This window comes from Centroberyx affinis, unplaced genomic scaffold (assembly GCF_046629955.1).
Source record: "Centroberyx affinis isolate AG114_WGS23_722 - 3 ecotype Tasmania unplaced genomic scaffold, CSIRO-AGI_Caff_v1 ptg004178l_1, whole genome shotgun sequence".
NCBI classification, from domain to species: Eukaryota; Metazoa; Chordata; class Actinopteri; order Beryciformes; family Berycidae; genus Centroberyx; species Centroberyx affinis.
The window spans coordinates 155571-177500 of record NW_027281933.1 but is presented as its reverse complement, the minus strand read 5'-3'; the positions used below and the strand labels follow the sequence as shown (position 1 = coordinate 177500).

Below are 21930 nucleotides of genomic sequence, written 5' to 3'. Positions count from 1 at the left end.
ACACACACATTCTCCCACCCCTCTCCCTCTATCTTACTGTCCATCCTTTAGGTCTGACTCCAGACACACCATTTCTGTCAGCTCCTCTGATGTGCCATCCGGGTCACTGTCTGGCAACTCTTGACGGTCTGGAAACACACACACACACACACACACACACACAAACAAAACATGCACAGAGGGGAGGGATGAGGATGGGGATAGCCTACAGTTTTCCAGTTTTTTTTAACGTTTAACAAATACATGCTCATCAAAATAATGTTTTTAACACTGATTACAAACAAGATTCTCATTTCTGACAAACGGCAGCATCTAGAAAACCCACATATGTCCCAGGCCAAAAACTCCCAGCGTCTAAAATGTTGTGAAATTAAAAGAGATCAATAAAATATCGAGCCAAAATGCAAAGACACAAAAAGGTGAGCCATTCGTCCTGCATGGGTCATTAGACAGGTGACTTACGCGCGACTCCATGATGCAACTGGCATCCCCACTGTCTGAAACCGATCTGTAATTCAAACAAAAAAGTGAAATACTCACGTGGTTTGCCCCCAGACATCTCGCTGATTCAACAGTAAAACCACAGGAATATACAAAAATCCTCCAGGAACATGAACTATTCGTCGCGTTATACTTTGAAAAGGGTTTTCCTTAAACTCGGACAACAGACCGTGTTCACTGTTTCTACTCTACTCATCAGCTGAATGCATCTATCGCGATGGGACAGGAGCCCGTTTCCACGGCAACCAGGCCATCCCCAACACTCATCCCTCGATCCTGGGACGCTTTGATCAGTCAGGTAAGTTTAGGTTTGACAGGAAAACCTAAAATTTGAATCGCCAGCCAAAAAAAGTCACTTTTCGATCTCAAGTGAATAAACAGATTGAATAATGTTAATGGTCATGTTCAGCCCCCGTTATTGTTCCAGAGAGCAGCGACGCTTTTTGTGTTTCACAACAGCAGTATAGAGAAAGGCTGACGAGGCAGCAGCCCCCGACTCTGAATGGACGCATGTATACGCAAGCGACAATGCACAACTTACGTAAAACTGGGCTATTATCATTCATTCAGACATACGTTTCAAATACAGATTGACCACTGCGTGTGTGGAGCTCTGCTGTTAAGATCAAGGGTTTAATAGGCCAGTTTATACAAAATTATGAACAAAATCTTAGCTGTAGGTCTTACTGCATAGGGAAATTTATTCAGAGTGATTAGAAAAACGTACTTTATTTTCACGTAGGGAAACGTCTACTTAACGTGAGATTTCAACCACTGGGTATGGCAAGCATTACAATACATAGAGAGCAAGTAGACACAGGCTAATGTTAAAGATTCAAGGGAATGAATGGAAATTATTCTTTGATTAGCAAAGATGAGATGTCAGTAGGTAATTAGTTTAACAGTGATAGAGACGTCCAATCAATGGGATTGTGACAGCAATTTCCTTATCGATAATCCTTATCGATAATCTCGAACAAAGAGAGATTCTGACGTGGTGCAAACACTCAGCACAGACGTATCAGTTCCCCACGTGGTTTTCCTTTCCAGCCTCTTTCATAGCTTACATGATAATTAAATGAACTGATCTCTCTCTCTCTCTCTCTCTCTCTCTCTCTCTCTGTGTGTGTGTGTGTGCGTGTGTGTGTGTGTCTCGTTCTCTCTGTCTGTCTGTCTGTCTGTCTGTCTGTCTGTCTGTCTCTCTCTCTCTCTCTGTCTCTCTTTCTCTCTGTCTGTGTGTGTCTCTCTCTCTTTCGCTCTCCCTGTCTCTGTGTGTGTGTCTCTCTCTCAATTTTTTCAATTCAAATAAGCTTTATTGGCATTAAATACAACAGTATCTGTTGCCAAAGCAAAACAGATAATCAAGAAAAAGTAGCAATAATAATAACAAAGATAATTGAACAATAGAAAGTTGCAATTATTCAATCACACACAAAGGAAAAACTGGAAAATATTTAGGTCTGTTGTCCTGTCTCAGGTTTTCACAGCATGTTATATAAACAGCAGCTAGTGTGGCACACTCACGTTTTTCTCCAAAGAGATAGAGGAGTTTTTTGTCAGGAGGAAGTTTTTCGAAGTTACACATATTTTGGAGTTTGGAGAAATATTTCTCTCTCACATTTCTCTCATTTCACACATCTCTCTCTCTCTCTTTCTCTCTCTCTCTCTCTCTCATCCACACACACACACACACACACACAGCACATCTGTCGAGTGTAACCTGCTCCTTATTGGCTCCAACCAAATGATGTGATGGAAAAGGTGTCCAGAGAGACAATCATGTCATGATAAAGCTGCAGCCCCTTCACCACTTATCAGTGGTCAGTTTATTGCCTCACGTGAGCAGAGGAATCTGTGTTAGGGGGCAGGGAAGGCAAACAAATGCATTTTTTTTATGTGGTTTAAACAGAGTTCAGAGGTTGACATTTCCTCGTCTTCTGCCTCTGATTCTATTGTGCACTTTGGGTCCGTAGAGTGAATTTCAGCAGATACTATCCAAGCTGAGAAGTGCATTGAACACAGGAACACAGGGATTTGAAGTGAGCTCATCAGCCACTGTGGTAGAAATTAGTTATGGATTTGAGGTCAGCGCTTCTGGTCACTGGAGGATCTGCATGCTGTTTCAGGCTGGTGAACAAGATGCTCAGATTCCTGCCAACGCCAGAACCGGCACGCAAGAAAGTCTGGAAATGGCGGAACATCTCCACTTCTCTAGCTCACAGCTCTCTGACGGGAGCATGGGCTGTTTTATGGTGCGTAAAGGTAATCGTGATTTACAGAAAAACAAATATTGGTGCTGCTTTTGCTGGCATCAGCCTGATAATCAGTCTCTTCTGCCATTCATGCCATCAGTTGTCTTTCAGAGTTCATTTTACAGAATTAATTTTGTAATCCTTGCATTTATTTTCATTTTCTTTTTTAATCATCTGAACATTTCCTGCCATCTCTGTCTCCCAATGCAGTTTCTACCTCCATCCTCAGATGGCAGAGGACCTGATCTCCTCTCACTCCTTGCTCTCCCACAGCCTTGTGGCTGTGTCTACAGGTGAGAGCTTCGCTCTAATGCCACACAGATTCACCGACGTTTACACTCAGAATGACCGGGCTTATTTGAGATGGGCAGACAGTTTTCTCTTGTCTGGCCATCAGGGTTTGGCTCAATTCACTTTGAAATTAAATTAAATTAAATTAAATACAACTTTATTGTCCCCCGTGACTCCACCGAGCTCTTAATCTTAATAATTTCTTATGACTTATGACTGATCTCAACCCTGCAAACCAAATACTGACCAGCAGACCATACTGACAAGTAAAAAAAAAAAAGTATATATATATATGTATGGAAATGTCAGCCACCAAAGCCCACTTTCTATAAAGACAATAAAGATATGTTAAGTGAAGAGAGCTACCCAACCCAATTTTAATGAGCTTTAACCCAATGAGTGAAAAAGTTATTCTTACCGGTGGCCCCTTCCACAAGAGTGAAGGTCACTAGAAGAAAGTTCACTCCTTCATTATTTTGACATTTTATGTTTCCATGTGTGTTTCTGTGTGTGTGTGTATGTGTGTGTGTGTGTGTGTGTGTGTGTGTGTGTGTGTGTGTGTGTGCGCACGTATGCGTAAGTGCGCATGTATGTGTCCATACATGATTACATACAACACGTGTGTTTTCTCCTCCAGGTTATTTCATCCATGACTTCCTGGACCTGTCCTTTAACCAGTCATTTAAACTGTCTTGGGAGGTGCTCCTCCACCACTCTGTGGTAATGAATTTTGCCCCTTGTGTGTGTGTGTGTGTGTGTGTGTGTGCATGCTTGTATGCAAAATATATAAACAACGTACAACTGCTTTAGATAGTCAGGGAAAAGTTGTCTTAAGCACTAGGCATATCCTGTAAATAGAAGGGAAGTATAAGCTACTTTATACATTTTTTGCTATGGAATTATTTAACTGGAAACACTGTATGTAAAAAACAATACCAGAGCTATTGCTTTAAAGACGTGTGTGCGTGTGCATACATGTATAGAGTGTGCATGCATATCTATGTGTTGTGTGAGTGACAAGGTCAGTGAATGAGTCACATTGCACCCTTCCCTTCAGCCCATGCTGTTCAGCCTTGATCTTTGTGACAGTTTAATCTCTGTAATTTATGGAGAAACAAGCTGCTCCTTCACTGCTTGTGACTTTAGTCTGACAAAACCACAACACACAAGCCACTTTTTGAGGCAGCACTGAATGGCAATATTGTTTACAACAGGGATTAAAAATTGGAACCAAATCTGTTGAGAACACAGTAATAGCCTCTTAGTAAACAGAATGACCATGGAATAATCTTTTCAGTTGTCATAATTGTTGGTGAAAGTGGCCACCAACTTTGCCTGAAAATGTTATAGCTATAAACAGTATGTTGTTCTGGGTGTGTGTGTGTGTTGATAAGACAAGTGTCTGCATGCAGCTCTTTGAAGTTGTTGATTTGACCGCAGAGGCGGTAAAACACTTATCTTCAAACCATAAACACTTCATCCCCTTACACCGCGGTTTATCTTCTCATAGTCCAAGGTTAGTTTGATAGCAAACCAGGAATCAGGAAATTAGCCACATGCATCAACAGTGTTCAAGTTTCTATATATGGGAATGTCAAAGATTCAGTGCTGACAGTTCAACAGCTGTATGGGAAAGTGCTGCCATGATGTTTAATGTGTCATTTATGCATTTATGTGTGTGTGTACTGACCCTATCTTCCACCTACACCCTTCCCTCAGGTGATCTCGTGCTTCGGCCTTGCTATAACGTCCCGTCTCTACCTGGGCTTTGCTGTGGCGTCTCTGCTGGTGGAGATCAACTCTGTCTTCCTCCACAGCAGACAGCTGCTCCTCCTGTCGGGACGGAGGAACGGGCCGGAGACTGGAGTTACACCCCCCCGCCCCTCCACCACCTACCGCATGACCAGCCTGCTCAACCTGGGAACGTAGGTGGCTGTGCTATTCGCTGGGTAGAGATTAAGGTTGGAATGATGTATCTGTTTGTTGATATATTGGTTACAATAAAAATCTGATATTGACCAGTCCATTTTGCCCATCGCCAATATGATAGAGGTGAAGATATGATTTTATTCGACCAGCTTAAGGGGCAGTAGTCTGTAAAACCTGTAATCAGAACTGCCTCACCCTGTCTTAAGGAGCTGCTAACCCATCCAAAAATTTTATTAATCTGTGTTTCAGTGGAGAGTTTTAGTGTCCCATTGTGGTCCAAATGCTCTTTCAGAGGCTGTTCAACCGAATTACTGAGTGCTTGTAGTTTCTTGGAATTGCTTGGAACTTTTGCCATAAAAATAGCCAAAGTTAACATATATATAATTTCAGCACAAAATATTGGATATCAGCAGCTTCAATCCAAAAATATCAGTATCTCTAAAACCCAAAAATCAGTATCTCTTTCAGCCGTCTAAAACCCATATTTCTCGAATCCTAGTAGAGATATGCGTGTTCATGCATATTTTAACATGTATACTTCTTTTTGCACAAAAATAAATCAAATCAAATCAAAGACTATCAAGAAAAAAAGGGAAAGAGACTGTGTGATGATTATCACCACAACTTAACGCCTTATTTTCATTTAGGTCTTATTCAGTGCTATTCAATTATATTACAAGCTATAAAGTTATTGTCAAAAACAAGCCAATAAGAGAATGAAGGCAAGCTTTTTATTACAAAGGAGACAGTATAAAAACATATTCTTTGTCAAGAATACACATCTTTTTCATGGTCCTGTCATTTCCACCAAATGCCTGCTCAGGTTTTTGGATGTGCACACACACACTACCTCCCTAATTTAATAATCAGCTGTTTTCTCTCCATCTTGTCATCAGGTTTTTGGTGTTTCGTGTGTGTACGCTGGCCTGGATGACCCGCTGGCTGGCCCGCCACAGTGAACATTTACCTGGCTACGTCCTGACGATGGGCACCGCAGGCCTGAGTCTCATCACCACCATGAACACAGTGCTGTTCTACAGGCTGCTGAGGGCAGACGTCCTCACCGACACACGCAACGCCAGCAAGGACCACTAGAGAGAGCCGGCACTGTGTTTTACGTTGGGAAAAATGACAGGAGTGAAGCTGCTTCTACTGAGTCAGTATTCTACCTCATGATGTTTTAGGGCAGTGGGTCTTAGTCAAGCCTGGCTCGAGGACCAGGATTGATAATGACTATCAATCAGTCAATCAATCAAAACTTTATTGTCCCCAAGGGAAAATTTGTTTGGCAAGCAGAGCAGACACCTCACAACAGCCGTCCACATACAAAAAATATATAGGATAGAAGACAAAGATAAAAAGCAACAGATAAAAGCAATAAAAGGCCATAAGAGACAATAAGATGGAAAATGGCTAAGACAATAAAGAGGTACAATTTAGGGTGTTCACTTAGGAACATGGATGTCTATTGGGTATGGTGTGGGATGTCACTCACTTGGATAATGGTTTCCTGGTGTTTTGGGACTTGTCATATCTTAGCTCAAGTCCAAATTGTTCTTATAATTTGTATCATTATAATGGAGCAGAGATCTCTACCATGAAATGTTGCAAAGAACCATGCAGCCCAGTTCAGTTCTGTATCCATCCCTAGCAGCAGCTTACCTTCTCTCCCAAACATAGCCTACCTCTAATACCTTGAGCTGCCAAACCAAATGTTTTTCTAACACATAACATGTTGTCATTCAACATATCCAGTGTAAATGTACTGCAAATAACATTGTTGTTGTCATGTTTGCTGTATTTTTTTTTTTATTAAAAAGAACTCACAGATAGTAATCTAGATTAGCTTCTTTGTGTTTATCAATCAAAGGAAAAACAATCATATAGTTAGCAAAAAATAGCAGCGAATACATTACAATCAACAAAGGAAGAAATAAAACATCTTTATATGTGACTTTTTTCCATGCAGCCTCAGATAAAATTGAACTGCTCATCATTGGCCTAGATTCAATCTATAGCCACATAACGATTGAAGCCAAAACTTTGTCAGTGCAATAGAAAAATCAGAATCAAAACATTAATTCCCTGTGGCTTCGTGGTGCAATAATACCTGGGAAGGCTTTCTATAGTGTGGCTATAGGATCAATAAACTATATATAACCACAGTAAAGAGCAATGCTGGATATTACTGCTTTTATATGATGGTTACCAAAGATTTTTTCCAAATTAGCATACATCCACAATTATAAAAATCAGGAGAAAGCAAGAAAGACTGCTAACTATCTCCCTGGTTACCACATGTGCTGGTATAGAAACCGATAAGTCATGGCTACTGGAACGCATCTTCGACCAATCAGATCGCTTGGCTGATACTACCCGTTATATAATAAGAGATTAAAGCAGCATATTGTAGTCGTGCTTGCTTTGTACTACATTATGATTTTCTTCTTCTGGAACAAGTTAACCAGAGTGGGGTCTTTGCAGAGTGTGTTAGTGCGGGTGTTTTCTCTGATGCGCGGCAGCAGAATCCGCTCGGTTCTGGACTCTCTCTGGTAGTAGGGACACACCTTTAGGTGCTCGGACATGGGCGCCGTGTCTTGGAAGCACCAACTCTCCACTGGGGAGAAGAGGGTGCTGAACTGCCATACCTGAAGTCACAGAGAGAGAGAGAGAGAGAGAGCGAGAGAGACATGGTCAACGTATACAAAATATTGCCAAATTATTGGTTTACTGTACATGACATTGGCTGAGCAAATAAGTATAGATGAAAGCTTAAATCCTATATTTATCTTGGCTATTTAATTCACTTCATGAATGATGGGGTGTTGTAAAGGGAAGAAGCCTTGAGACAAAACATTAATTGTGCAATAGGGGTTGTAGCTCCCCAGTAAGCATTAGCCGATGAAAAGCATTCAACAGCATTCAACTATATTTCTACCCTTCTACACGATAGAAATGTCAGAAAATGGTGATTAGGTCAGTATTAGAAGGGTGTTTATAACATTTTTTGCACTGAGTGTATACACAGTATATTGTGCAGTAACTACTGATCACCTTATTTACATCTTGTTTCACTATTAACAGACACACTGACTCTTTTATTGACCCACCCTCTGCTTTGGCCTCCACTTGGCTCCTCCATGTGCGTAGGTCTTCCTCTCCCAGCGGAGGGTGACCATTCCTCTCTCCTGCAGCAGAGAGGAGCACACATCCCTCATGAGGCGGGACACCAGGGCCAGCTGAGACAGGGACAGACTGTCCAGGAAGCTGGCCATGTGGCACAGCACCTCGTAGGGCAGGGAGCTCAGAGAGTCCTCCCCTCCTATCTTCCTCCGGCTGCTGGAGGAAGAAGACTCTGCTGAGCTGCTGGGAGGCTGGGAGCGCTCCACCAGAGAGGCAGGGAAGGTCGGACGCAGGCTGAAGCTGCCCAGATCCTCGCTGAAAGACACATTGGCATTACACTTCTTAAAGGTGCATTAATTTAGGTATTTACTGCCCCATAGCACAAAATGACCGTAGTATATCTGTGAGAGATTGATAGGGATGTTAATCAATACCAATGACTCAACGATTCCTTTGCCAGATGCTGAGATTTCTGTCTTTCAAGACACAGTGTTCGGCCCGAACAAAAACTCCCTGCCCATTGGAATTTCAATACTCCCATTCTCCTCCAATCCAAAATGAAAATGTGACTTTAAGGGGACAAGAGGAGTGTTTGCGTGTGAGTGTGTGTGTGAGAGGGTGGGTGTGAGTGAGGGTGGGGTGGGGTGGGGTGGAGGGGTGGGTGGATAAGAGCTGTACCAGAGACTTGTGTAGGAGGAGGAGATAATTTCTATCAATGTTGTTGCAGTTCCTACTGATTGCCAATAGAGGCCAATAAAGGCCATAGATTACTTACTGTAAAATACTTTTAAGTAATTCTGTATGTACTCTTTAGCGGAGATGAGTTATGAGGTTTTTCTCACTTGTAGGAGACGGTGGCTTCATGTGTGGAGGGCTGGAACCTCCTCTGGCTGTAGGTGCAGCCCAGGTAGGACAGGGGGCATCGCTGCTCGAACCAGCCGTTCACACACATCTGGATGTCACTGTGCACATTCCTGGATATGTAGGGTGAATGTGCACAGATCAGAAAATACTTCATTAAGCCATGTCTTATCTTTCCGGTGTCTCATTGCATTCCTATGGCAAAACCCTATCTTGTACTCCAAAGAGCTTAAAAACAAATGCTGATCATTATTTGCAAATTCTATGTGACCCAGTTCTGGTTTGGATCTTGAAACATTGGATAATTAGAAAACTATAGGGACTTATAAGGAACTATCTAACCACATAGTGAAGAGAAATTTCTCAAGGGACCATACAGCATAGACAGGAAATTCAAAAATGGGGAGGTATAATTAGGGAAGATAAAATTAGATAGAAAAAATGAGATAAAATTAAATAAAATTTTAAAAACCAAGCACCCACCTGTAGTGTTTGCCGTATTCTCTGCGCTGGAAGGTGTGTCCACAGAGGAAGGTGAAGGCGGAGCTGGCCTTGTGGTGCCGGCTGGTGACGCCCTCCACCTGCAGCTGGAGGTGCAGCTCTAGCGGTTTTTCTGCCGTCAGGTCGGCCAGAGATGCGTTAGACCGGAATGGAGCGGACAGGAAGTTGTAGGTCTGGGAGCCTTCATCTGAGAGCAGAGCGTCGCTGCACGCCGCCTCGGCGATGAGGTGACCCCTCTGCTCCTTCTCCAGGCAGCAGAGCAGAGACGCCTGGGGAGCGAATCACCATGAGACAATTAATTACCATATTGTTTTATGGTCATTTTTATCAGACATGAAGGTATTTATATTAAGATAAAGGTCCCCGAAAGAACCAAGGAGGCCACACTGGTACTTTATGCACTGCAAGTCATCTGAAGTCATTTAATCTCATATTGAATTCTAGAATCTTATTTTTCTTAAAACAAAGATTCCTTATTTTAAAACATTGTTACTTTTATTTTCAGGAAATATTTCTGAAGCAAATGAAACTGAACTGAGAACAAGTGAAATCTTCTCATTCCTTTAGCATATTTTTTTTCACTTTTTTCAGAAAAAAAGATAGATTAAATGACATGTTAAAAGTAGTTTTTTGTATTTGCAGTGCACAATTTTATTCCATAGCAGGATGCATATCTTCCTCTCACCTGGACTTCCTCCCAGACAGGCATTTTGTCTAGCGCCACCCCCAGGTCGCTGGTATCCACAGCGCGGCTCTCCTTCTTATAGAATCCAGGGTTGCGGATGCGGCTCTGCCTGGCCGAGAAACTGGTTGGGATTTTAAACGTACGCACAGTGACAATCTTCATCGGCTCCACATATTCGTACACAAAAGTCTGTATATTGCTGGCAGTGAGAAAGCAGGAGGGGGCAACACATGCGCTGCTCACATGTCTGCATGGATCCATGCATGTGTTTGATGCTGCGGCACCCACACCGGTATCTGGTGTCTCTGTATCTTCTTCCATCAGAGTGCCCAGCCCGTTCCCTTTTGTCCCTTTACTTCCTGCTGCAGCTTCCCCACCCGCCTCCCTGCAGCCGCCCATCTCCATACTGAACATGCGCTCCCAGGCGCTGTAGTTCTCCAGCATCCCAGCGTTCAGTGAGGCCCTGGCGATCGCCTCCCTCTCCTCCTGGGTTAACTCTGGCTCTGCCTCAGCCTCTCTCTCATCCTCTTCTTCATCAGTGGCATTGATGCCAAACATTTTCATAGGCTCCCAGATCCAACCCCCACCGGCGGCCCTATCTGCTGCTTCCTTCTCCAAAGCAGCCCTTTGTTTCCCCTCTTTCTCCTTCCTCCTCTCCTCCTTCTTCCTCTCCTCCTCCCTCTTCTCCTTGTCCACGCTATTGGTCAGTTCGGGGAAGAGTTTCTTCATCTTCAGGGAGTGGAACAGGTGGTCTTGGTCTTTCAGGGCCATGGCCAGGTCCAGACACCCCCCCTGCCCCCTCTCCTTCAGCAGGTTTCCATGCAACTCGGTGTTGGGGTAAGAATGGGCGTCGTCCGCCGGCCAGCGGTTCCACTCCATGGAGCAGCAAACAACGCTGGCGGGACAGACCTGGAGGTGCGCTGCCTGCCAGGAGCGGGTCATGGTGACCGGGCAGCCGTACTCTGCGTTGAGGCACGGCACCCTCACATTGGGGCAGAGCAGCAGGTGTTCCTCCTCTTTGCACAGGTGGAAGAGCGCTCCACACAGCAGGCGGCAGGGGACGACCGCACAGGACACCGAGACCTCCACTCGAGTCCTGCAGCGCCGGCTGTAGCAGGACTCACAGTGGACATGCAGCCCCACCTTGGAGGCCCGAGAACGATGACTCTGATTGGGTTGGGGGGGAAAAAGAGAAAGCAAGAGATAGATAGAAAGTCAAAGTCAAAAGAAAAGTCTTTTAAAACATTAAGCTCAGAACATAAACATAAAAGACAAACTTCCTAACCCTAGGCTATAAAAAAAAATGCTTGAGCACTGATTCAACATCAAGAATCATCTGGTATACCATCTGTGACTCACCATATCCACAAGGCTTTATCAGTGTGTAAGAGAAGTCATGGAAACCTGTAAGATTAATGCAATAGAAAATGAACATACAGATTTATGTTTTAACCTGTAATATCAGGCCTGAATAGAGAGACAGCAACACCAGGTAGGACACGCAACAAACAAGCAGGACAAAAATAACACAGTTATGAGAAACAGTCACATATGCCCCCAACATTGATGCAATAGTTTTGGTCCATCATGCACTAAGCAGAGAACAATTGTCACTTGGCTTGCACTCTCAAGCTCTAAAGCACTCTGATGAAATGCATTACAATTTCTGCTTGTTTTTCATTGCCCTACAACCATATTATGAAGATTTGGTATTTAGAGTTGCACAGTAATTAAATTGTAATCTATGGCCTATTACAATAATGTTCAGTTAGGTCTCCTCCACTGTGAAGCTGACCATTCAAAATCTGAATAGTTAGGTGCACAGATAAGAACACAACAAAAATGCAATTTCACAACTACTTCTACGGTTTTATTACTTGTGTCTGAACAGTTTTACTATACTGCTCTTCAATGAAAACACTCATAGGCTATATAAATCATCATGCACATTGTCAAAGTATTTCAACACACCCAGTGGGACAAAGCCTAATCTGACAAAAGTCTTACCAGGGTGCCAATGTGGACTTGTGTTTCCTTTCTCTGGTTTTATAACTTCAAGTCTCTTAGCTCTTACACGAGTGAACGGGCAGGTTAAAATTAGCCAAGCAGCCTTCTGGTTCAGCAAGGGACATAACTCTCTCTCTCTCTCTCTCTCTCTCAATCTCTCTCTCTCAATCTCTCACTTTGCAGCAGTGCTATCGGGTTACAGCCTAAAGTATCACACATTTACACGACTGTCCAATCTTTACAACTATAAAGTGGGCTTTATGCTTCATTCTGTGGCTGAAATCAGTGTATGCTTCATGCACCGTGTCTGAACAAGTAACTGTGTTTCCAGGAGAGCATAAATAGTTAATCTCCTGTTGGAATAACTCCAATGAGACACGCACATACAATGTTTTGAAAGTCTCTAAACTCTCCACTAGGGGATGCTGTATGGACTCTAAATTATCTGGTGCCACTCAGCCTCATTTTGTTCTCAGGTTCAATTGTCATCCCTATTGTCAGTAGCAGCACAATGTGACTGAATGGGACTAAGGTGAGAGAGATGTCCTCTGAAGTAAATGGCTGAGAGGTCTGGCAACCCAAACCATGTTTCCAAACTGCCGAGGTAACATTTCTCAGTCGGCACACAGCTCTATTTATAACACGCACACACACACACACACACACACACAGTCTTTAAAGCACAAGACGTGGTGCAAGGAGCATGGTTCTCTCCTTTCCTACTCATACAGCGGTAGGCTAAAGATTGTTTTTTTGAGCTGGGGGACTCCAATAGTAGTGGCATTGTGTGTTTACATGCAGTGTTTTCAGTAAATTCATTGAATAGCAGATGTGTTTATTTATTCAAGCTGCTTGCCTTGTTCTGTGAGAGAATGAGACTCAAATTTTCCTTTCTATTTACAGGATAGGATACAAGATCTGCTGCTTAAGATAGAGACTGGTTCCAGAGGATCTAAAGAATGGTATATTTTTATTTTTGTGATACACACAATACACAATTACCTTTACTCAAATGTTGCTTGTAACCATATGAATTGTTCTTATAATAAAACCTGTTTACTTACCCTAGTTACATGCACTTAACACTGTATATTTGAAGATGAAAACTAGGAAGCCTGTCTTTTTCAGACTTGTCTTCACTTTGACTTTCTATCTATCTCTTGCTTTCTCTTTGTCCCCCCCAACCTAATCAGAGTCATCGTATCCGGGCCTCCAAGGTGGGGCTGCATGTCCACTGTGAGTCCTGCTACAGCCGGCGCTGCAGGACTCGAGTGGAGGTCTCGGTGTCCTGTGCGGTCGTCCCCTGCCGCCTGCTGTGTGGAGCGCTCTTCCACCTGTGCAAAGAGGAGGAACACCTGCTGCTTTGCCCCAATGTGAGGGTGCCGTGCCTCAACGCAGGGTACGGCTGCCCGGTCGCCATGCCTCGCTCCTGGCAGGCAGCGCACCTCCAGGTCTGTCCCGCCAGCGTTGTTTGCTGCTCCATGGAGTGGCTCCGCTGGCCGGTCGATGAAACACACCCACATAACAACGTAGAGATGCAGCAGAATGTGCTGGAGGCAGATGAGGGGCGAGGGGCGGCTCTGGATCTTGCCATGGCCCTGGTCGATCAGAGAGACCTCTTCGCCCGGCTGAAGATGAAGCCCCTCTACCCAGAGCTGATGGCAGAGGAAGAGGAGGAGGAGGGGAAAAAGGATGAGGAGGAAAGAAAGGAGGACGAGAAAGAGGAGAAGGCAACAGGAGGGCTTGTCAATGGTGTCCTCACAAACAACGGTACCAATGGAGGTGAATCATGGTGCTAAATACAAAAAGATTCATCATTACAGCAAATTGTAATGATGAATCTTTGAAAAATGTAGCTTGACGTTATATACATTCTCGACTTTTCTCATGCTCCTCTGGTGTCTTTACATTTCTCCCTCTGTCCCTCCCTCTCTCTGGTCTCCCATAGGTCTTCCTACATCCATTTCTGAGGATAATGCCAATAGTTTGTGTGAGAATAGTGTTGGTGAAAAGACTGTGGAGAACAATGCAGGGCAAGGATCAGGCATCACCACAAAGACATACAACCTGTGTGACATGATGTTCAGCATGGAGAGGGGGGGTTGTGCAGCCGCCCAGGCAAACCAAGACAATCTGCAGAACACAAAACCTGGCAAGGAGGATACAGCGGCGCGAGGGGGTGCTGCAGACAGAAACTGTCCCCCACCAGACACGAGTAAGATGGGCCTGGCCCCGTGGCAGGAAGGGGTGCTGGACCGTTTGGGGCAGGAGCTCACCCCGCAAGAGTTCAACATGTACCTGGTGCACCACGGGCGCATGCTGATCACCTTCGGACAAATCAAGGCCTGCACACCGAGAGAGGAAGACTTTGTCTACGGAAGCCTGGAGCCTATCCCAGTCCAGACCCTGCGCTCTTTCAAGGTGATGATTTAAAGCAGCACTAAGGCAAGATTTTTACGTAAAATGCACCTGTTTTATCAGCCTAAATCATAAAGTGGGGCTGCAGTAGAGGAAAGCATCCCAACCCCACTACTTGAGAACCAGCGGATTCACCCTGTTTGCCAAAATCAAATTCTGGTGCTGGGTATGTCCAGTTCTCCGCCCACAAGAAGTGACAAAACAAAACTTTAGTAAAATTCAAACTGTTTCCTAAACAGCAGCAGTTGAGCGCTCCATTCAGCGAAAGCTGGACTCACAAACATTAGACCTTTTGATACAGACTGATGTCATTTTACATGATTTCTGTGTACCTAAGTTCAAATCTTTCAAACAGTTACTTGTTGCTAGCATTTGGAGCCACCAATGTGCACTGTTGCTTTTGAAACAAGCATTTTCTAATACTTCTACGATCTAACGATGCTGGATATATTCAGCATGCAATCTGTCCAAATAAGCCATAGTTGTTCATGGCTATGGGTCATGGCCCAAAGATGTTTTGGCTGTACTGCCTTGTATTATATCATATTGTAATGTATTGTATTCTCTTCTGTTGTCTACTCCGAGGTCCCTGACAGCTACCATTATAAGCGACGGGTGCACCTGTGTGATGTAGCGACGCGGGCCCAGAGCGAGACTCGCAGTGTGGACACGTCTGACCTCGGGGTCGAGGAAGAGGACTGGAACAGCGACGAGGCAGCAGCCACCCTGCTGGGCTACGCAGAGCTAGAGGTCATGGGTCACAAGGTCAGCCAAAGCTCTCACTTCAACTTTTATAAAGAACTGTACAACCAGAATGCTCTCATCAAATTATCTTTGATGTGTAACTCTAACACAGAATTGTTTATGCACCACAGATCTCAGAGAGGTTGAGGTCCGGTCAGGCTGCTGGGAGCTTCACATTAGAATAGACAGTGATGTTCTGAAAGAGAAGCTATAGGTTTTATAATGTTTAGATTCTTCCATTTTGCATTTTCCAATCACATATTACCAGGAATTCTATGTGCAATATACTGTACTTTAGTTGCTTAGTTGATGTGTCAGTTGATGGAAAATTAAATCCTTATGGAAGAGATGGCAGCAGTAGCAAGAAAAATGATATATAATGTATTATTTATTTGAATGCCTGCTCTCTTCTTCCTTATTTAGAGCTCAAGCGTGACCATCATAGGTACCAAACAACATCTTACATGTGTAGAAACACCAAGATAATATATAATTTAGGTACAGTCAGCACTGTGTTTCAAACTTGAAGGTATTTGATTAGGGAGGGAAGATTTTCCCCATCAATGTGTTCCTAGTTGGACAATCAGCAACCTTCTGGTCACAAACCTGCTTCTCCGATTTTTGCACAATCATCACCCCGCTATAATCCATTCATACTGTGTGCTTAATTGAATTCATCAGGGTTTGTGCATTATTGATTTTCGTGCAGATCAGTGAGTCAAAGGGAACTGACGGGCTGTATGTTGATGAGGGAACACAAACGCACTCGTTCTGCACGGCACCATTTAAACGGAAGACGACCCTGGCTGAAGTGACAGTGGAAAGGCCGCTGAAGCTTCGCCTCCAGCTGCAGGCAGAGAGCGTGAACAGCAGACAAAACAAGGGCAACTCAGTCTTCACGTTCCTCTGTGGACACACCTTCCACCGCAGAGAGTTCCCCACACACTTCAGGTGGCTGTAAATGCTACTAATGTGGTTGAATTCAGCAGAGGGTCTTGTTTGCACGACCCTGGTTACCTCCGTATCTCTGTCACATGTGTCAGTTTCAACACATCACTTGCCAAACAACATACAGTATCTTAATAAGAACACAAGAATATTGATCACACATCCAGTTAAGAGTGTATGCTCTATGTAGGACTCACTCAGGTAACTTAAAGACCCCATGAAATGTGAATAAAGATGGAGTAAAGGCAGTGGGATAACTGTGAATGGAAACATGAAGTGTGTTTGGTATATTTATCCTGAATAGCCGATACTATCCTCCTTGTGATCCAGGAATGTGCACAGTGACATCCAGACGGGTCTGAGCGGCTGGTTCGAGCAGCGATGTCCCCTGTCCTACCTGGGCTGCACCTACAGCCAGAGGAGGTTCCAGCCCTCCACACATGAAGCCACCGTCACCTACAAGTGAGAATTTTTATTTTTATTTTTTTTATTTCTTCTTTATTTAACCAGGTGAGTCCCATTGAGATGTTCATCTCTTTTGCAAGGGAGCCCTGGCCAAGAGAGCAGCAAACAGATGTTACAAAAATACAACAAAAAACCACAATATAAAATTACAAGGAATACATACAAATATACAAATTACACAGTATACAATCTCAAATAAAACAGCTACAAACTTCAGTTTTTAAAGACTGCAACAGACTTTTAAAATCACCCAGAGGGATGAAGTGATCCAGGTTTGCATCTTTCTGGAGCTGATTCCAGGACCATGGAGCATAATAACTAAAAGCCATCTTCCCAAATTCTGTGGAAGGGCGAGGGACAGTGAAAAGTAGTAAATTCTTAGAGCGCAAGTTGTAAGAGCTTGTGATATGATTGAAAAGGCCAGGGAGTTGCCCTATGATGGCTTTGTAGATAAAAATGTGCCAATGAAGCCATCTGTGGTAATATAATGAGGTCAGACCTGTCCTTTCATACAAGTGACAACGATGAGTGAGTGATTTAGCATTCAGAATGAAACGTAACGCTCCATGATAAATTGTGTCTATAGCCTGAAGTGAGGTAGCAGAGGCATGCATTTAAAGAATATCACCATAATCAGTCATAGGGAGAAATGTAGCTATGACAAGTCTTTTCCTTGTAGCAAAATTAAAACATGTCTTGTTTCTAAAATAAAAACCCAGTTTAATCTTGAGTTTTTTAACAAGGTTGTCTATGTGTGTTTTAAACGTAAGCTTTGCATCAAGCCAGACTCCAAAGTATTTATAAGATGACAGTTGGTCAATACACATATACATCAAGGGTTGAGATGTTGAGAACAACAAGCTGGGAGTGTGATCTAGAAAAATACATACATTTTGTTCTATCAGAATTTAGGACCAATTTGAGATTGTTAAAATCAGCCTGAATGGAATTAAAAGACTCTTGGAGGTCCTGGACAGCGCTAGACAGAGAGGCGGCACAACAGTAAACAATTGTGTCATCTGCGTACAGATGGATTTTTGAGTTTTTCACAGCTGAGCCAATGCTGTTTATGTAAATAGTGAACAAGACTGGACCCAAAAAAGACCCTTGGGGTACGCCCAAGGAGGATGATCTCTGACCATCAGCAAGAACTCTCTGCGACCTGTCTGATAGATAGTTTTCAAACCAACTGACTGCTTTGAAACTCAGTCCAATGTTGTGGAGCCTATTAATTAAAATTGTGTGGTCAACAGAGTCAAACGCTTTGGGTCAGTCAATAAATACTACTGCACAATGTTTTTTGTTATCAAGAGCTTGTATTATGTCATTTAGCACCTGTGAGGCAGCAGTTATTGTGCTATGGCCTGATCTAAAACCTGACTGGACAGAGCTCAGCAAACCACTTTTCTGTAAAAAGGTCAGTGGGGTCAGGGGGAGAAAAACATAGGCCTCCTTACAAATTTTAGGGATGGTATTTGTAGAGAGGGAAATGTTAAAAATGTGGGCCAAGGGCTCAGCTATCAGTTCTGCTGAAAGTCTCAATAAATAAGGGTCAATGCCGTCTGGACCCGAGGGCTTTTTGGGGTCATAATTCACCAATTCAAACCCACTCTCAAATTAACTCTCTATAGATTTACACAGATTTGCACACACACGCACACTTAGACTCGTTGGACTCAAACCCACACTTGAATACTGAGAATTACATTAACTTACATTATGAGGCAATTTCAAAGACTTAATCAAGCTAAAAAAAATAAAATAAGTGAAGTTCTCAAGGTTTAAGGTTGATTTATCGGTGTAACTTGCCCAATAAATTGACTGAATCTGACCCAACTCACATACACTGACAGCAACACTCAAACATGGACTCTGATTCTGATTCACACTAAAAGTCACAGCCATTCACACCAAAATGGAATATATTTCTGAAATACATGAAGTAGATGAATAACAATCTACGACTAGAATCACATCAGCAAATCATTTCACACTTGAACACATACTGATTCTTGCACTCAAACTTTATATATCTTATATGATATATGTTGTATGTATTCCCAAACAGACTCATACCTGCTCGCACCTCGATGCACACTAACATGAAACTAAAATTCAAACTCAAGACCATACTCAAGCTTGCAGATGGACACAAACTGTATCCTAGTTTGCACTTTGTATAATTGAATGAATAACTTCATAACTATTTTCCTCCCTGCAGCCAGCACCTGAGCAGTTTTAACCTGCGTCCCACCCTCCCTGCCTCTCTGGTGGAGCGCTCCCAGCCTCCCAGCAGCTCAGCAGAGTCTTCTTCCTCCAGCAGCCGGAGGAAGATAGGAGAGGAGGACTCTCTGAGCTCCCTGCCCTACGAGGTGCTGTGCCACATGGCCAGCTTCCTGGACAGTCTGTCCCTGTCTCAGCTGGCCCTGGTGTCCCGCCTCATGAGGGATGTGTGCTCCTCTCTGCTGCAGGAGAGAGGGATGGTCACCCTCCGCTGGGAGAGAAAGACCTACTCACATGGAGGAGCCAAGTGGAGGGCCAAACCAGTAAGACACCTACACACTAAATCATCTAAACCGTTTCATTTTAGTCTTTTAAAATGGTTAACACACTGTTTTCAGCCTCTCCCCGCCTAGGGCACAATTTTGAAAGATGCAAAAAAGGAGTGAAAGTGAATAGTTGTGTGTATCTGTGGTAACGGATCACCCATTTCTTCTTGGGGGCGGTAACAGTTTTCATTGCTAAGTTGAAGTTTGATGCGGCCAAAGGTGAAATACCTGCCTTGACGTCACTGACTGAGTTGTGGCCACAAGTGCAACACGATTGAAAGTTTCAGCCCACAGAGAGCAGTACAACAACGATTTTCCTTTGAAATAGATGCATAACTACAGAATTGATGCTATTCACTATATAGAAGCCATACAACCATGTGTACAGCTCAAAAACATGATTTAGTTGTGATTCACTCTTTAAGGCACTGCTACCAGCTGTGACCCATGTTTTCCTCTTCTCTTCCCTCCCCCATCTTCTCTTCTCTTCTCTCTATATCTGCTCAGGTATGGGAGTTCAGTCACCTCTTCTCCTCTGTGGATTCGTGGCGTTTTGCAGACATCCCTCCAATATCTGCTCATCTAAAAGTCTGTCCGTACTACAAGACCTCTCCCCACAGCGAGTCTGTTCCCCTTCCCAGCATGAGTGAGCAACAGGGAGGCAGCCAGGAGAGACAAAGTCTGGTCACCCAGTTCATAGGAAACAGATGTCAGTATTGAAAAGGACATTTAATTCTACCTGCTGCATCTAATAATGCACCTATAGTGACATTACAAGTATGTTAGCCTAGCATACGCTGGTATGGGACAGGTGTAGGTATGATGTCCCCAGCCATGGTACTGAGAATATTACAGTCGGTACCTCATGAGGCATTGCACAAAACAAATAAACCATAGACAAAAACTTGTGAAGCATTTCTTGCCCTTTCATTGTCTCTGTAGCTAATATTTAAGATTATCTATTTGATTTATGAATGATTCAGCTGTAATTATTATATATTATTATATTATTATATTATATTATATTATATTACATTATATTATATTATATTATATTATATTATATTATATTATATTATATTATATTATTATTATTTTATAACATAAATGTTATATTCACATTGGAAAAAATTTACTAGTATGATTTATGATGCTGAAGCACATGAGCTGCGTTTGCTGATCCCTTACTTACTATGATTTGTACTACGAATTTAGGTCATAAAGATGTATGCCTAAAAAGATGAACTATATTCTGCAAATGAAAAGGTGAGTGAACTGAGTGTAGGTGGGTGTACCCTCCACTGGATGCAACCTAGTGAGCTGTATGAGGGGTGATTAATGCCACACAGAAAGAGAGGGAAGAGGAGAAGTGGAAGTATCGTCAATGTCCCCACTATTTTGAATGGATATAATAGGATATGCTTACTTTGGCTTGCGGCAAAGTAGCGCCCGGTCTCATGACTAGCTAACTATGCTTCATAATAGCCTAACGTTAGATGGCAGAGTACATAAATATGAAAATATAAAGACATTGAACAACATTGCTCATTTGTGACAATCACATAGCGATAGTAATCATAGTTAGCTAGCGAACAACGTTTCACTTACTTCTCAAACGGGCAAGAACGTTCCCCTCCATATGTGCAGGCAATAATAGTCTGCCGGTAATAATAGTTGTTAATAATAATAATAATATAGTAATAGTAATAATAGTAGTTATCTTATTTCATATCCAACATACATACAATTGCAACTTTCTTTAATCAGTCAATTTCCAAATGTAATTGTGGCCATTATCCAATATTTTTTTAAATGACAATTCCTCTAATTTAGACTGTGTAAGCTATATTATTGTTTTAACCTTTACTTTCCCCCCTTCCAAGATTACAACAAAGGTAGTAGCTGAGTTTCCATGACAATGCTGCTTCTCCTCCTCCTCTTCTATGTGGCATTAATCACCCCCCATACTTGGATGCTTTGTTGTGAATACGGCAGCGGCACCGTACTGCACGTACAACCAGAAGGTTATGAGGAGGTTATTTCGACTCTGCAGCAGGATTTGTTCACACTCCGAAAGACGGCAGTCAGTCTTACAGCCAGGTAGAACAGCGATGGGCCCGTAGGCGTGAAATACCCACTTTACCTGAGATAGCGGTTACACGGGCCATTTTGTAGACTGGACATTTTTGCACGGCTCTTCTGATTTCCCCATCTCTGCTAAATCAAGGACAGAGATATCAGAGGGAGAATCCATGAGAAACGCTTTGAGCCGGATCGTGCTTGAATATCACGGTAGGCCACGGTCAGTGATTGCACAAAGTTACAGGTAAATACATTGAGCGCTACGGGCTGTGAATAAGAGCTCAACCATGCAAAGAGCAGCAGCAAGCTTTTCTCAGTACAGGCGAGAATCAAACTGAATGGAATGAAATCTGTAGAGAGTATAGGTTCGAAACTAAGCTTGCAATTAAGAGACTAGTTTTCAGCCCTACCTAAGAAACCCAATGTGTTTTAGAAGGATGCTACACAAGTATGACTGCAAAAATAGGTCCTTATATGCTATGAATATTATATGAATATTATCATACCATCATCATTGTCATACCATAGGAAAAATAGCATAAAACGCGATATGGTCATTATGAACTCATTATAG

General features: G+C 43.0%; 4 protein-coding genes across 4 annotated transcripts in view; 2 read left to right on the top strand and 2 right to left on the bottom strand.

The window, feature by feature from the left end:
- The window catches only part of LOC139663969 (apoptosis-inducing factor 3-like), an 8129-nt gene extending 8042 nt beyond the window's left edge, over positions 1–87 (bottom strand). Inside the window, exon 1 of the mRNA XM_071542772.1 lies at positions 38–87. Coding sequence (XP_071398873.1) covers positions 38–72 — 35 coding nt within the window. The 5' untranslated portion in view covers positions 73–87. The remainder of the gene's footprint in view (positions 1–37) is intronic.
- Positions 88–2574: 2487 nt separating this feature from the next.
- On the top strand, positions 2575–6068 carry LOC139663951 (TLC domain-containing protein 2-like). The gene is made up of 5 exons (XM_071542748.1): positions 2575–2753; positions 2964–3046; positions 3682–3764; positions 4764–4969; positions 5870–6068. The coding sequence occupies exons 1-5, from the start codon at positions 2575–2577 to the stop codon at positions 6066–6068; spliced, it is 750 nt and encodes a 249-aa protein (XP_071398849.1).
- Positions 6069–7402: 1334 nt separating this feature from the next.
- On the bottom strand, positions 7403–11707 carry LOC139663950 (F-box only protein 40-like). Its single transcript, XM_071542747.1, has 7 exons — positions 11693–11707; positions 10387–11310; positions 10144–10332; positions 9441–9727; positions 8939–9070; positions 8084–8411; positions 7403–7621 (listed from the first exon to the last, which is right to left on the bottom strand). Exons 1-7 carry the CDS (start codon positions 11705–11707, stop codon positions 7403–7405), a joined length of 2094 nt encoding a protein of 697 aa, XP_071398848.1.
- Positions 11708–12853: 1146 nt separating this feature from the next.
- Positions 12854–19994, top strand: LOC139663949 (F-box only protein 40-like). The gene is made up of 8 exons (XM_071542746.1): positions 12854–12883; positions 13344–13932; positions 14099–14571; positions 15154–15333; positions 16022–16263; positions 16591–16722; positions 18947–19271; positions 19782–19994. The coding sequence occupies exons 1-8, from the start codon at positions 12854–12856 to the stop codon at positions 19992–19994; spliced, it is 2184 nt and encodes a 727-aa protein (XP_071398847.1).
- Positions 19995–21930: the final 1936 nt, after the last annotated feature.